At 41.7% G+C, this 16839-nt stretch overlaps 1 protein-coding gene across 2 annotated transcripts in view; it reads left to right on the forward strand.

The window, feature by feature from the left end:
• The window catches only part of LAMA1 (laminin subunit alpha 1), a 94418-nt gene that overhangs the window by 70344 nt on the left and 7235 nt on the right, over positions 1-16839 (forward strand). For both annotated transcript variants that reach the window (XM_079108427.1, XM_079108428.1), the window contains 10 exons: positions 4841-4991; positions 5869-6013; positions 6564-6705; positions 10296-10410; positions 10588-10758; positions 12756-12907; positions 13573-13758; positions 15181-15316; positions 15648-15760; positions 16615-16804. In XM_079108427.1, the coding sequence (XP_078964553.1) occupies positions 4841-4991; positions 5869-6013; positions 6564-6705; positions 10296-10410; positions 10588-10758; positions 12756-12907; positions 13573-13758; positions 15181-15316; positions 15648-15760; positions 16615-16804 (1501 nt within the window). The remainder of the gene's footprint in view (positions 1-4840; positions 4992-5868; positions 6014-6563; positions 6706-10295; positions 10411-10587; positions 10759-12755; positions 12908-13572; positions 13759-15180; positions 15317-15647; positions 15761-16614; positions 16805-16839) is intronic.

Consider the following 16839-nt stretch of genomic DNA (forward strand, 5'->3'; position numbering starts at 1 on the left):
GGCCAGATCTTCCATCAAATTTTCTAGGTGACTTTGGGTAATATTTTCTCTTCACCTCACTGAGGTTTCCTTTCTTATTTCAGAGAAGGAAAATAATAATCATGCTTATCTTGCCCGCCTCCCAGAATTATCACCATGAACACACAACAGCATGTATGTGCAAATACTTTCCTCACTCTGATGTTACTCACTGGTCTGCCTACAGTGGTATATTCCTTTCTAGATAAGTGTCTCAGGAGTATTATCTCAACAGTAAATGTAAGAGGAAACCAAGACTTCGAAGTTCAAAATATGATTAAAAACTAAATATATAAGATGCTCTAGAACTTTAGTGGAATAAGCAAGTATATTCAGACTATTTGATCTATTGCTTTTTCCTTAAGTTTTGTGTCTACCAAGGAAGTTTTCTCAGCAATTTAGTATTTCAGACATGAAAGGTGCCCCAACCCCTAGAGTACATCACCTGCCCTGACCCCAGATCATTAACCTTACTGTTAGAAAGTTTTAGCAGAAATGGGATATTTCTAATATTGAACAAGTTCCTCTGCCTTAGCTGTTACTTGATCCCCTGTTTTCATCAGTCACTTTCAGAGTTATTTTTAAACCAGTGACCTTAGACTGCAGCCTGGAGTGAATTTAACGATGATGCTGGCTCTTCTCTTTTGTTAGGGTGAGGAGGTCAGTACTCTATGTGGCCTCTGGGTTTGTTCTGAGACACCTGCTCTCCTACCAGATCCCCAGCACAGCCTTTGAAGGATGAGCATGCAAGGTCAGGGAATGCTGCTGTCCTTCTAATGTTAATCCAGGGGTTTTTCTGATGCAGGACTGGCCACCCAGCTGAGTTGTAAAGGCCAAGTGGACTCTTGGGCTCAATCAACCTGGGATTTCATGACAATACTTTGTTGGGTACTGAACAAATCAGCTGGCCGTTCTTGTGCTTTATTGACCAAGGATTCCAAAATTATATGTTTGTAAATAATACTAGCTTAGTAGGATACTAATAGATATCCTTTTTTTTAAAAAAAAGTAGCTTTATAGAGTGTGTACTGATCATAAATGGTTGGGAAACCCTGAGTTAAAAAATTAAACATGTTTCTTTACCATGAGGCTGTCAGAGCTGTTAATAATTAAGATGTTACTATGTAGACCACCTCTGTCCCAGGAAGAGGCCAGAGTTGCAGCATTACCCAAACTTATTTGACCCCAAACTCTTTTTAGAATGGTGCATCTGGAGTTGCTTTTTTGTTCTTTGAATATATTACTATACTTCCTTACATGGTGTCATGGTATTTATAATTATAAACAGGCTCTTAAAAAATGTTTTTTTGGTGGTACTGTGCATTGAACCCAAGAGCTTCACACATACTCTTCAAGTACTCTACCACTGAGCTACACCTCCAGCCCCCTTTTTTTAATTTAATTTTATTTTGAGACAAGGTCTCACTGAGTTGCCCAGGCTAGCCTCAAACCTGTAATCTCCTGCCTCAGCTTCCCAAATACCTGGGATTACAGGCACCTACCACCATGCCCAGCTAATCTCTTAAATACTTAAAGGATACTATGGAATTAACCACTGGTTCTATCATTTCTCATTGAAGTAAATGTGCAAAAGCCTTGTATTTAATTAACAGGAATAATATGTGCATTAGTTAAGAGTGGCTATCACAATAATATACTAGACACATAGACTTGTGAATGATCTTTGATACAGATCATTAGCTGTGTCCTGGGCCCTTGACTGAGTACTGGCAATGTCACCATGAGTCACACAAATTTATCTCCTCATATATCCCATGGTTTAGGGGAAAATACATATAGAGAAACAAAAGTGCCCTGCACCATGGCAAGGTGGGTCAATAGGAGGAGGATCTATGCCAGGCCTGGGCTCCGGCCTCCTCTCAAGCCCTTGTAAAACAGCTGCCAGGTGTGCGGATAGGTAAGGAGGGATATCCCCATTTCCAGACTGAGACTGGGAAGTGGGGGATCTGGAGGCCAGGGAATCCAGCAGGCTCACAGGACTGAGAGCCGGGGAGGGCAGCTTCGGCCTGAGCCTGCCTGCTGTGGGCACCCCCCGCCTCCTGACTGCAGTCCTCCACTGGTGCCTGCAGGGCTGAGGCCTCCGAGGCCTAGAACAGAGCTCTCAGTGAAGCGCTGGGGCAAACCTGGCTGTCCATGATCCTGGGCCTCTTGCCTGGGAAGAACAGATGGGCCATCTCTCTGTGCCTACTTGGGGAACCCGAGCTTCAAGGTGGTAGAACAGAAGCCTGTAGGGGCTCCCAGAGAAGCTCAGGGAAGTCACCAACTGGGGCCAGCCCAGAACCATGCCATTGACCCCAGGGGCCTGAGCCTTCCTGGAGACTCGCATGTGGCCCTCCTTTGCTTTGAATTCATCCCTCTTCCCTGATCACCCGAGCAGGCCCTGCAGAGGGGAGAGAAGTCAGAAGCCACGACTCTACCTTTTTGAAAGTGTGGGAAACAGACTGGTCCAGAAGCAGCAAGCAGCACTCAGAGAGAAGTAGAACTCCAAACTTTATTTTACATGGGCGGGGCCAGAGGAAAACAAAACTCCAGATTCCGAGCCCCCATCCACAGGTTTCCACAACATTTATAGGTCGTCGGGTGTCATAAATTTTCTAGTCCACCGGATATATAGTTGTGCACAGGGTTTCTAGTGGGAAGCAGGTTCACAGAAGCAGAGTGATAAGAGGAAGAACTGGCTCTTCTTCCAAGGCCTTCATAAATCTCTGGTCTTGGGCCTGGAGCCTCCACAGGGGCGTTTACACTTCAAAGGGGAGTAGTCAGACTCCCAGGGAACCTTATCTACAATCCAAAAGGTAGGGACCCATGGTCAATCAGCCTTCCTGGAGAAAGGCTGAGAGAGGGGAAAGGAACTGACCCCTTCCCCAGGCATTGTTTTTTGTTTTTTTTTTTTTTTTTTTTAACCATAACATTTTTATAATTTTATTTCACAACCAGGTTTGGTTTTGCCATCACAAAAGAAGAGAACTCATGGACTCTGCAGAGGCAGGGGCCATGCACAGAGGGTCAAGATAGGTTTGAACAGGCTAAAAGACCTGTGGAGGACTTCTGAGCATGTTACAGCAATAAGGGCTAAAATGGACACATGTTTGCTGTGTGCCAAGCACTATTTGAAGGACGTCACATGTTGAGTCATGTGTAACCTTTTGGAAGAGGCAAGGTCATTATCACTATTCTAGAGATAAAGGGAAAGGAGCACAGAGAAGTTAGGTAACTTTTCCATGTTCACACAGCTAATAAGTTGGGGAACTGAGCTTTGAACCCCAGTGGTCTGGTTCTAGGGTATGTGTCCTTAGCCACATGAGGTGGTTGGCCAAGAAGTAGAGCAATTATAAAGTCACAGGTTTAAGAATGAAACCATAGTTTAAGTTATAAAAGAAATTACAAGATGGAAATTTTTAGAAAAATCATGACTGCAGGTCGCAATAAATGTGAAACCAAGGTCTCATAAAACCCTGCTGTGTTTTGTTTTGTTTTCCCTGCTCTTCCATCAATGGAAACCATTTCATGGGTTATAGGACCCTGCCTGGAGGTGCGGCAGTGAGGTTTGTTATACTTTCAACTGGGCAAAGTTCAAAGTCATAACTAAAAACCATCGTCATCCAACTTCCACTCTCAAGACCAATTATATTCCAGAAAACTATTTTTGATAGAAACATAATTAATGATACATTCAGATGAATTACTTTTTGATTGAATACTGAGTCAGGTCAGCCTTTTGAGGGATGCTGGGGGAAACAACACACTCCTCTGAGAAACTCTGTGGTCCGTATTGTACAACTGCAGAAATCCCCACATCCACCTCAATGTGATCCAGGGCTTTAGACTCCTGCAGATTTTCCAGGATGTCAGTGGTACCCTGCAAAATGATCCTTCCCGTACAGAGGCACAACTCTGATTTCCATTACAACTCCAGTTTACCTGGTATTTGTCAAAACCAGCAGAAAGTAATAAATGCCAATAAAAAATCTATTCTGAAAGCACCAGGAGTAAGAAAGTACAGTTACATTGAAGGAAACTAGAGCAAACAAACTTATCTACTTGACAAACAGAAAGATTTGTAGCAGTTATCTTCCCGTGAAGAAATTTCTTTTTATACTGCAGTGAACTCTGCCTGCCTTAGCTTTCTTTCCATTGTGAAGCAGTGGGACATTTGTCTTGCATAATCGCATGGCAAGTGTATTTTCAGATACAGGTTGAGCATCCTTTGTTTGAAATACGTGAGACCAGAAGCATTCTGGATTTAGAATTTTTTCTGATTTTGGAATATTTGCATATTGAGTTATCATGGGGGTGGGACCCAAGCCTAAACAGGATAATTCATTTATATTTCAGATACATCTTATACATAGCCTGAAGATCATTTTATACAACATTTTTTAAGAATTTTTTTGGTTGTTGATGGATCTTTATTTTACTTCTTTGTTTATGTGCGGTGCTGAGGATCAAACTCAATGCCTTACACATGCTAGGCAAGACCTCTAACACTGAGCCCCAGCCCCTTATACAACATTTTAAATAATTTGGGGGCTGAAACAGTTTCAGGGTGTGGAATTTTCCACTTGTGGCAGCATCAACGTGCTGCACTCAAAAAGTTTCACATTTTGTATCATTTCAGATATTTTAAAGTGTGGAAACTCTGCCTGTGTTGTGATTTATACTTGTTATTAAATAATGGAAATAATAATTCTACCATGATTCTGCAAAAAATTATTTTGGGGAAGGAAAATGTAGTAGCTGCACTGTCTGTGCTATTTCCCCTCCTGAGAGTGGACAGTATTTCATCTCTTCTGTTTTGCAGCCCCCAGAATGAAGACTCTTCCTTCCATTTTGACGGGAGTGGATACTCGGTGGTAGAGAAGACGCTCCGGGCCACTGTGACTCAGATCATAATGCTCTTTAGTACCTTCTCACCTAATGGTCTTCTTCTCTACCTGGCTTCAAATGGCACTGTAAGAGTCTGTAGGGCTGCTGGGGAGGGTGGCATGTGCCTGCAATCCAAGTGACTCAGGAGGCTGAGGCAGGAGAGTCACAGATTCAAAGCCAGCCTCAGCAACTTAGTGAGACCATGTCTCGAAATAAAAATTAAAAAGGGCTGGGGAATGTGGCTCAGTGGTAAAGCTTCCCCTGGGTTAAATCCCTAGTACACCCCCTTCCCCCGAAAAAAAATGGAGTCCTTGGGGCACTAAGCCCTCTGTTTATGTACATTTAGATTGCTGTAAGATTATTTGTTTGATGAGGATTTGCTAACAAACTGATATAATATATACACATGTATGCCATACAACTTTTCCATTTAAAATCATTAACACAAACTCACGAAGAACCTTTGGAAAACGCAGAATAACACCAAGTCAAAACACACCTTCCAGTCATCATAGATAGCAATTAAATGCTTATCATTAATTTTAGTTCAAATACTCTCTTGTTTGTGTTCACTGTGACCACAGTGGCCTTCTTCAAATCCCATCCATAGTACCTCGTGTTCCCCTTTGTATCTCATTGCTTGTCTATTTTGTCTCAATCTTGAAGGTTTCTTTTTAGAACTGGCCCACTTGTCTTTTTTAATGAAAAAAACACAAAGAACCCAGATCTCTTATTGAATTGTGAACTCTGATTCTAATGACTAGTGGTTCATTAATAATTTGGGAAATGTTCTAGGAAGCCAGGATGAACATTTTTAGTTGTGTAGAATAGACTTCTAGCTATGGGGAGAGATCCAGTCTTTCTGGTTTGACTATAGAAGGCATTTGCCATCCCTGCCTGGAAGGGAAAGGAAGTTTGGGGATAAAGATGTGGCCCTCAGGAGCCCTGTTCTCTTCTTCACAGAAAGACTTCTTGTCCATCGAGCTGGTGCAGGGTAGAGTTAAAGTTGCAGTTGACCTGGGTTCAGGACCTCTTGTTCTTATGACAGACAGACGGTATAACAATGGAACCTGGTACAAAATTGCCTTCCAGCGAAACCGGAAGCAAGGTAGGTGCATGCATACACTCACCTGATGTTGGTCACTCCCATAAGAATAAACATCTTTCCAAAATCCACAACCTTTACCTTAGTTTCCTGGATGTACCTGAGTAATATTCCAGTCCATCACCCTGACCCCACTGGGGCATGACTATATTCTTGAACTATAAGAATATAATGACTATATTCTTGATACTCTAATTGAAAGCCATTCTTGTCCTTGGAATGCTAAGCAAGAGAAGATACATTTTGCTGGAGGAATAAGATCAATCTTTTTGTGGTTTTCTTATTTCACATTTAATGCTGAACTGAAATTAAGGATGCAACCGATTCTATTTTCTTCCACCTACCTACTGCCATCATTTAGCGACATGTGTTCTGGGTTTGTTGACTTTCATAGAGGGAATTTTCTGTTGTCCTTTAATAGTCAAGAGGCTGGTCAGATTTGCAGAATTCAGAAGAATGTCTTTGTGAATGAACTTTGTTGGCAGAAGTTTGCATTTTACTTTAATGTAAGAAGCAATTTTTATTTTATCTCTTCCTTTCAATCTTCTTTTAGGACTCCTAGCTGTTATTGATGCATATGACACTAGTGATAAGGAGACCAAGCAAGGGGAAACTCCAGGGCCATCTTCGGATCTCAATCGACTAGAAAAAGATCTGATTTATGTAGGCGGAGTACCTTGGTCAAGAGTTGTAAGGTATGATATTAAACTGCAGAATTTTTGTGTCCCTAATACCCAGCCACATTAGTTTTCAGGACTATTATATCAAAGTACCACAAACTATGTGGCTGAAATGCTTATTCTGTCCCAATTCTCGAGAGTACAAGTCTGAAATCCAGGTGTGGGCAAGGGTTGACTTCTTGTAAGAGTCATTGGGAGTAGATCTGTTCTATGCACCTCACTTCTGGTCGCTTCGGGCACTCCTTGGCTTGTAGATGGCATCTTACCTGTGACTTCACATCCTCTTCCCTCTGCTTATGACCTCTGTGTCCAAATTGCCCCTTTATAGTGGGACAACAGTCATATTGAATCATGACCTACCCTAATGGCCTCATCTTAACTTGATTACCTCTGCAGAGATCCTGCTTCCAAATAAGGTTATATCCACAGTACTGGGGGTTAGGATTGCAGCAACTCAACCCATACCATCTATTTTTATCCAAAGTACTCTATACAATATTAGTAAAGCAAGCCTTCTGCAAAATATGTAATGATTTTGTACTTAATGCCTTTAGTACATGTAAAAATTGTTCCTGTAAGACACCCCCCTTTCTGTCATACTCCATCCTCCTCTCCAGACTTTTTAGGAGTAGTATAATCTCTTTAAAGGCCAAAAACTTTTTAAAATGTGAAACCAGCTTAGGAGCCCATGAACAGATGAATGGATAAAAAAAAAAAAGTGATATATATATACATAATGGAGTTTTACTCAGCCATAAAGAATAAAATTATGTCATTTGCTGGTAAATGGATAGAACTGGAGAACATGCTGAGTGAAATAAGTCAGACCCAGAAAGTCAAGGTTCCGAGGTTTTCTCTCATATGTGGAAGCTGGGGGTGGGGGACTGTACTTAAAAAAAAGAACAACTTCATATAATGAGACCGATAATGTAAAGGAAGGGCACTGAGTGGGAGGGAAGAAGAGAGGGCACTAGGAATGAAATCTACCAAATTATGCCATGTCCATGTACAAATATACCACAGCGAATCTCATATACATACATATATGTATGTACACATATTGCACTAATTAAAACAATAACTAATAATAATGGAAGGAATATCAGTAAAACAGAATAAGCAGATCACAAGAGGGAGGAGGGGAGGGAAAGGGAGGGTACAAGGGGTGAGAGTGATGGAATTATGTACAATCATCAACATGGTATAAGGAACCCCACTGTTATATAATTATAATGTACCGATAAAAATGAGTTATTAAAAAAACATACTTTCCATTGACTTATCTGAAGTCTGTCCCCCTTTGTGTGGTTACAATGACTTATGTGACAGCAGAGAGACCATTAGAAAGTTGGATGAAAGATGCCAAAGGAGGGGACAATGGGATCCTTTTCTAACACTGATTTGTGCTTAACTTTGTGACTCAAATGATTTACATAAACTTCTATAGTTCTTTGTCTCCAGTTTTATAGTTTTGAATTGCACAAATTAAGTTCTAAATCATTCACACTATTTTTTAAAAAGTCATATGTGAAAGACCCACAATCAAGCAAGGACTGAGGTCATCAAATGTCCAAACTGAGTCTCACAGCCCAAATGTACATTTCTAGCCCTATTATGCCTTCTACTCTGTTGTGTTAGTCAGCGTTCCATAGCTGTAAGAAAACACCTGACATAATTTTAGAGACTTTAGTCCATGATTGATTGGCCTGTTGCTTTTGGATCTCTGGAGAGGTAGCACATCCTGGCAGGGAACACACAGTAAAACAAAGATGCTCATTTCATGGCAACTGGGAGGCAAAGGAAACAGGAAGGGCTAGGGTCCCAGTGTCCTCTGCAGGGGTACACCCTAATCACCTAACTACCTTCCATTAGGCTTTACCTCTTAAAAGTTCTGCCACCTCCCAATAGTGCAACAGGCGGCGGACCCTTCCTTCAACCTGGGACCAGTAGGGGTAATGTAAGATTCAAACCACAATGCCAATCTTATAGGTCAAGTACTTTCACAGAACCCTGGTACTCAAAAGTATAGCCATTCCAATTGTAATAGCTAAGTAACCCAGATCCACTTATTTACTTCCTCTTTCCCTTTGCAAGAAATCTCTGAAAGTTCCAAGAAGGGTATTTTGCAACTACAGTCACCTGGTCTTCAAAATGATTACATCTAAACTTTAGGGGAGTCAGTCACCTGTCACTTGCCATGTCTCAGCTCCCCACCAAGACAGAGCCAAGATCAACTGTCTCCTGATCCCATCCCAGATCTCATTCCCTGCCACTGTGGGATTGGGACCTGGGGAGTATGTTTCTAAGCCACAGCTGGGTCATAGTTCATCTGCGCTTTGCCTACATGGCACATAGTGTAGACCCTGGAGAAAAGGTCAGAAGCCCAAATCGCAGATGATCCTGGTGAAAAGACTTGGGATCATCAAGACCAGCTTCTTCACTGACATCAGAAAAAACTGAGATTCACAAGGGTTGAAAAATTCCCCCAAATCGTGTCGTTGCTCAATGATCCACGGCTTGTTGCTCACCAGAGAGAAAAATAATGAGGGGTCCCTGGAAACCATGTTACTGCACAGTTCTCATATAACTAGCTAATGCCTAAGAGTATGGCTCAGAGATATTCTGAGCAGTCCCCATATGTTGGAAAGGAGAGCCTGACCACATGACAGCCCAACCCTGACCAGGAGTACGGCAACTTCCGTTAGGATACGTATGGTTTGGTGCGGAGGCTAATTAATAGGGATTTGGATAATCTTAGACATTACCAAATGCAGTTATTTCCTTTGGGACAAAGTTCCTGAATGTACAATGAAGACAGTAGCCAGTGATTTCTCTGACCGTCAGATCCTAGGAAGTCACTTTACCTACACTTGCCCCAGATTCTAATCTGTGTGGGGACTGGATTGCCATCTCTGTACTGTGCCTTCCCCATGATGGTGCTTGATCTTTCTTAAATAAGTTATACTCCATGTGTGTATAATATGTCAAAATACACTCTACTGTCATGTAGATCTAAAAAGAACAAATAAATTTTTTTTTTTTTTTAAAATGCCCTGTGTCACCGGACATGGTGGTACATTCCTGTTAATCCCAGTGACTCAAGAGGTTGAGGCAGGAGGATTGCAAGTATAAAGCCAGCCTCAGCAAAAATGAAGCACTAAACAACTCAGTGAGACCCTGTCTCTAAATAAAATACAAAATAGGGCTGGGGATGTGGCTGAGTGGTTGAGTGCCTTGAGTTCAATCCCTGGTACAAAAAAAAAAAAAAAAAAAAAAAAATCCCTGTGTATTAATGAGTCTATTTAAATTATTTAAATTGTAATGGCTACAAGAGTTCCCCTTAAAATAGTATACATGTTTTTTCATAGGTAGCCACCATATGGCCAAACTCACTAAGTTCAATCCCTTGCTCTAGTCCTTAGGAGGTATTGGTCGCACCTGATGTTCTTTTCATCCTGTTGTTCTTATAGGGAGGCCTACACATTCTGTGGTGATGTCTGGAAACAGGTTTTCTATGTGTGTAGGTTCATTTTTTATTCCGTCTTTCAAAAATGGAATTATAAAACCTAACTTCATTTCATTTGTTCTCATGACCTTCCCTACAGGAAAGGTGTCACCAGCAAAAGATATATGGGCTGTATCAGGAACCTGGAAATATCCAGATCTACCTTCGATTTGCTCAGAAATTCCTATGGAGTGAGAAAAGGCTGTAGACTGGAGGTGGGAAACGTTTCATCAGTATTGGAATGCATTTCTATAAATGGTCCTTGGCTTATCAATATGCTGATGTAGCAAGATCTCAACCCGTGGGGTGGGTAGAAAAAGATGCAAGAGAAGCGGGCAGAACCCTCAGCCTGCATGTGGGAACTTACTGTGCTCTCTCCCCTCTGTGACCAGCCTATCCAAAGCGTTAGCTTCCTGAGGGGCGGCTACGTTGAGTTGCCACCCACATCTTTGTCACCGGAATCAGAATTGCTGGCCACATTTGTCACCCAGAACAGCAGTGGCATCATCCTGGCTGCCCTTGGCAGGGATGCAGAGAAGCAGGGTCGACGGCAGGCGCACATGGTGAGTAGCCTCAGTGTTTAAGAAGGATATGACTTCTGAAAACACTGAGTGGAAAATCCCTGACTCATAAACATGTGTTGTAGCTGTGTTCCCAGTTGTTTACACATATGCACTTTTAATAAGTAAAAGTTATGACTACTGAACATCTCTCTCTTATGAGTCAGTGATTTTGTGTATTGCATAAGCCATCTTCCATGTCTAGTGACTGAGGAAAAAAGCTATTTGCTGTCCACCTCTAATTAAAGCTACTCCAGACGGCACGCAAGTTTTCTTCATATGTTGTGGTTGTTACTCTTCATTCTAAGGCTAAAACAGAAAGTACTTACATTGTATTTGGATCAGAATTATCTTAAGGGGACAGAAAGAGAAATGTGACTTGTGATAAACACAGGGACCAGCAGTAGGAGAGGGGAGAAAAGATAGTTTTCCATATTTTTATTCCATTTCAAGAGCCTAGGAGGGCTGGGTTGTAGCTCAGCAGTAGAGCATTTACCTAACATGTGAGGACTGGGTTCAATTCTCAGCACCACATATAAATTTTTACCTATCTTCTGCTCAAACTTGTGTTACCCATACTTGGAAGAGACATAAAGAATACGAATGTGTTGTCTTAACCACACACGCACCATGCACGTGTTGTACTGTGCAAAGCAAATGCTACTTCCCTCTATTTTACTGAGTAAGAAATGAGTTTAGAAAGCCTGATTAACCTGACCAAGGCCACACAGCTGTTAGGTGTTAGAGCCAGGACTGGAACACCAGTCTGCAGACCCCAAATGTGGCATGCACCACTTAATGAAGAACTAAAGATGACTGAGATTAGTGTGTCACCAATCAAACAAATCTTTTTTTTTTAGTTGAGGTGAAGTTCACATAACCTAGAACTAACCATTTTCAAGGGAACAAATTCAGTACCATTTAGTGCATTCACAGTGTTGGGGAAACCACCTCCTCTGTCTAGTTCCAGATAATTCCATCACCCAAATAACAGCCTCTGGTGAGTGAGGAGGTGCTTCCCATTCTACCTGACAACCACCCATCTGCTCTCTGTTTCTATGGATGAACTCCTCCTGGTCTGAATATTTTTTGCAAATTGAGTCACACATGATGTGATCTTTTGTGACTTAACATGTTTTCAAGGTTCATCCGAATTGTAGCATGTGTCAGCACTCCTTTTTTATAGCTGAATAGCATTTCTCTGTGTGTGCACCTCACTGTTGGTCACTTTGTTCATTGATGAACATTGGGTTATTTCTGCTCTTTGGCTATTATGAATAATGCTGCCATGAACATATGCATACAATTATTTGTTTGAGTCCCTGTTTTCAGTTCTTTCATGAGTGGAATTTCAGGTCATGTGGTAATTCTGTATTTTACTCTTTGAGGAACTGCCAAACTTTTTTTCTCCACTGATCTTAATAGAGTTACTTGCAATTCAAAGTTTTCTTACATAAAGGAATGGCACCCTCCAGTGCTAGTAGGGTATCATTAAATGCTCACAGTCCAGTCCTGCTGGTAGCTTTATAAATTGTTATACCTCTTTTCAGTACAGCAGAAGAGTTTTAAACATTTTTAAACTCTTCAATCTCTTAATGTCACTTTTAGAAATGTTAGAAGCAATTTCACAGGCCAAAAAAAAGTAAATATTCATATTATGTATGATAATAAAAATTAGAAATGACTTAAAATTTTCATTACTAAAAACACAAATCACAATATCTCAACTTTTGGTACATTATGTAGCAATAAATATTATGTCTGAGGCTATGTAAAAAAGAAATCTTTGGCATGGTTAGTGATGACAGCATAATGCAGAATATAAATTATATGAACAAAGTTAGAGAGTTTTATAAAAAAATTTAAAATAGGAAAGATGGCGAGATTCTTGAGAAATTGCTTGTTTGCTGTTGCTATTCCTACATTATCTATGTAAGATGAAAATGTTAATATTTCAGTAATGTGTTTTATATGGGCAACTCTCTCTGTAACCTCCATAGCCCTTCTTTTCCATCTTGCTGACTGAAGGCCACATTGAAGTACATGTGAGCTCTGGAGACGGAACCAGCCTGAGGAAAGCTCTCCTGCACGCTCCCACAGGCACTTATGGCGATGGAAAAGAGCATTCCATCTCCTTGGTTAGGAATTGGAGGTACTGTCGCACAGCAAGGCATTTGCTTCAGGAGGATAGTGTGACCTCACAAGAACTCTCTTGTTAGGGTACTCTGTGCAGCTAAATCATTGAGATAATTAGAATTATATCATTAGCAATCAGTTTTTATTATTTTAAACTAATTCTAGAAACTTGCTTGACTACTTCCTTGGAGTCAGTTTCATTTGCTTTTAAGGGAGATATTTGTGAATTTTTTTATAATTGAACAACTTTCGCCTTGCTTTTGACTGGGGCCCAATATAAACTTTTACATTGGCTCAATTCTGTGGCAAATAGAATGATAGTGTTAGTAGATGGTGTCATTCCTATTGAGTAAGTAGTATTTATCAACATTCCTGGGTGATTCCCCAAAAGTTCTAGACCATGGGTTTTAAAAGCACACGGAACATTTTCATCATAGGTAGAGAAGTAAAACGCTAAGTATTCTCTAAAAAGCCATCACATTCAGTTTTTAATAGCATTTCATTCATCTCTGGAGAATTATAAGCTTTAATTTTCAAGATTCACCTTTTTTAGCACATAAAATTGTGTTAAAATTTATCTTGGGGGAATATTATTATTCTGAGCTTGCTGGAATTATGCATTAAAATAGAGCTATTGTTTATTAAGTTCAAAATATTTTGTTTTCTCCTTTGTTCTTTTAGAATTATCACTGTTCAGTTGGATGAGTCCAATCCTGTAGAACTGAAGTTAGGCCCACTGGCAGAGAGCAAGACAATAAACATATCCAACCTGTACATAGGAGGGATTCCCAAGGATGTGGAGATACCAATGCTCAAAATGAGGAGATCATTCCAGGGCTGTATCAAAAACCTGATCTTCAACATGGAGTAAGTGTAACTGGGCAGTACCTTCTAAGCAGGTCTCATGTTTGAGTTTAGGACATTTTTCTTGGTCATATCTGCCCATTCCAAGCTGGAAAACTGAGATTCTGAGCTTCAATCTAATTTTGCTGTTTGAGATTGCCTAAATTGCTGCAATTTTCTGGTAACAAATGAACCCTATTGTTCTATCAAAAAGTCCTCCTCTAAAATGGACCTTATTGGATTAGAATGATGGACAGATCTGGTCATTCATAGTTTATTAAAAAGTCATTGAACATTAGCCACATGAACTTGTCAATATACCTAAAGCTAACATAAATTTTCGTTGTGAATTTGAAAGAACATAGAGATTTTATGATGCGAGTTTCTTGTATTGATTGCACTGCTTCCCTGCTTTGAAGGAGCCTTTTATAACTGAGCTACTACGGCTTCAGATTATTGATGTTTCCCCTACACAATTTCTGGGTAATAAAGAACTGGGAGTCTCTATTCCCTATGCAGAGATCTTAATGAGGAAAAGAATCAGCATGTGCCCATGAGCTGTTCCTTCTCTCTCTCTGCCTCTGTCAGCTGCTGCAGGGGCAGAAGCTGTGTCTGAGCTGCAGTCAGTGTCTGCCCAGGAGAAACTGAGCACATTGAGCATCAGGAGACAGGAGCTCTGACCTGGTTGGCCCTCTAACCTCCCTTGTGACCTGAGGCAGGGACTGGGATCTTTCATAATCACAGTGTCATCATCTGGGAGTCCCTGAAATTGGCAAGAGTAAAACACAACAGTGGCTTCATGCAATTATGGTGTCAGAGCCTTGATTTTGTGGTTTGTACAGTTAGAACATTATTCACTCAGGTGACTGCTCATTCATTGACTCATTCATCAGGCATTATCATGCTCCTGAAAGCCACCAGGTCGTGAACTTGATAGGAAAGAAACATTTCTCTGTGGTTCATGGCCATATCCTGGGGCAGTTCCAGAGGGATCCAGACAGACACAAAACATGCCGTAGAGCTGCAGGGTAAAGGGACATATGATAAGTGTAGCTCATGACCTCCTGGCAAGGGGACACCTGTAAATGAGGAGTCAGTGTTTAGTGGAAGCCTCTGTGCCACACTGTGGGAAGCAGAGTCAGACTTTGTCCTGAGGCATCCCAGCCAAGACTACAGAAGGAGGTGACTGAACTGAGGGATGCTCAGGAATGATCAGTTCTCCCACATGGGAATGGGCACGGGGGTGATTGTCATTTCAAGCAGAACAAAGAAACAAGAAGATGTATGAGATGGTACATGTTAATGACTCATCACTGTGAAGGATGATCAGTGTGGTTACTCTGTGAGAAATATGTTAATGGTTTTTAATTGCACCATCGTCAATTAACATGTTTCCTGTATTGGTCTGTAGTAACTTAATTTTGAAAATTTTGTGTTTGTATGTAGACTTTTGGATTTCACCCGTGCAGTTAGCTATGAACAAGCGGACTTGGACACCTGCTTGCTTTCAGAAAGGTCTAAGCTGGCCCTTCACGGAGAGGACAGTGAGCTTCCACCAGAACCCCCTACTCTACCACAGCCTGTAAGAGTGATGTTTTAAATAGTGTCAGCCAGGTCCAGTCAGAGAGAGCACAGGCCAGGGGAAGTGAAGATGGGACTCTGTGATAGAGGTGTTGGGAAAGCTGGAACTGGAGCCACGAAGCAAGGGGAAGAGGTGGTCACCAGCCCCCGGGAGCGTGGGCAGCTGAAGGAACAGAAAGGGATACCTGGTGGGAACTGAGCCTAAGGGAGGGCACCAGAAGATGTAGGGAGGGAAAAATGCCTTCTCAGAGATGTTTTTTTTCCCCTGAAAGAACATGTCTGTGTTAATGTCCTGGCAGCCATGGCTGAGTGTCCCTCTATGTCTCCTGCAGGAACAGTGTGCGGTGGACATTGCTCCAGGTTATGTGCCTGGTGCTTACCAGTTCGGCCTCTCACAAAGCAGCCACTTGATGTTGCCTTTTAATCAGTCAGCTGTCAGAAGGAGGTAGGTATTTTTCCTATTTTTTTTTTTTTTTTTTTTTTTGTATCAGGGATTGAACCCAGAGGTCTTTTATCACTGAGTCACACCCCCAGCTCTTTTTTATATTTTATTTAGAGACAGGTTCTCACTGAGTTGCTTAGGGCCTCGCTAAGTTGCTGAGGCTGGCTTCGAACTCATGATCCTCCTGCCTCAGAATCCCAAGCCACTGGGATTATAGGTGTGCACCACTGCTCCTGGCTAGGTATTATTCTAAAGACCCTCTGAGGTGTCTTACTCCAAGGTGGCTCAGGGAAGTGTGGTGATATGAGTCCTTCTGAAGGAGACTCACCCAGATATAACCCTCCAGGACTCCTCCAGTGGTTCCAGCTCCCAGCCTGCCCCAGGTGGAGATTCTTGACTATCAACCATATCAAGCCCCTTATTTTAAAGCACACTGTCTTTTAAAACAGATCAAGGATTTTCCTGCCCAGCTGTGCCAGGTCTTGCTCCTTTTTGTCATTCAGAACTCAACTGAAGTGCCATCTTCTCAGAGCTTCCTCCTGACTGCCTAACACAGTCCCCGTTAGCCTCTCCATCACTTGGTTAGAACTCTCGTACATCTCTGGCATTAGTTCTATGACAGAGGAGCCTCCTTGTTGATCATTGCTTCCTCCTAGAACAGTTCCTAGCAGACAGGAATCAGTTGCTCTCCATTAAACAAATGGATGCACAAATGGATAAAGGAGGAAATGCCTCTCACTCTTGAGATGTTAAGTAGGAACGCCAAAACAATGATTGGGTTCTCCGCTAGAGGTGATTTTAAAAAATTTTAAGTCTAGCCTCTTTCTTTCTGATGCTGAGCTCTTGTTCTCCTCCAGGCTCTCAGTTCAGCTAAATATCCGGACGTTTGCCTCCAGTGGTCTGATTTACTACATGGCTCATCAGAACCAAGTGGACTACGCCACGCTCCAGCTCCATGGGGGCCGCCTCCACTTCATGTTTGACCTTGGCAAAGGCCGAACCAAGGTCTCTCACCCTGCGCTGCTCAACGATGGCAAGTGGCACATGGTATGTGTTGGGAAGGCTCATGGCTACCTGTTCTG

This window comes from Sciurus vulgaris (genome assembly GCF_902686455.1).
Source record: "Sciurus vulgaris genome assembly, chromosome: 13".
Lineage (NCBI taxonomy): Eukaryota > Metazoa > Chordata > Mammalia > Rodentia > Sciuridae > Sciurus > Sciurus vulgaris.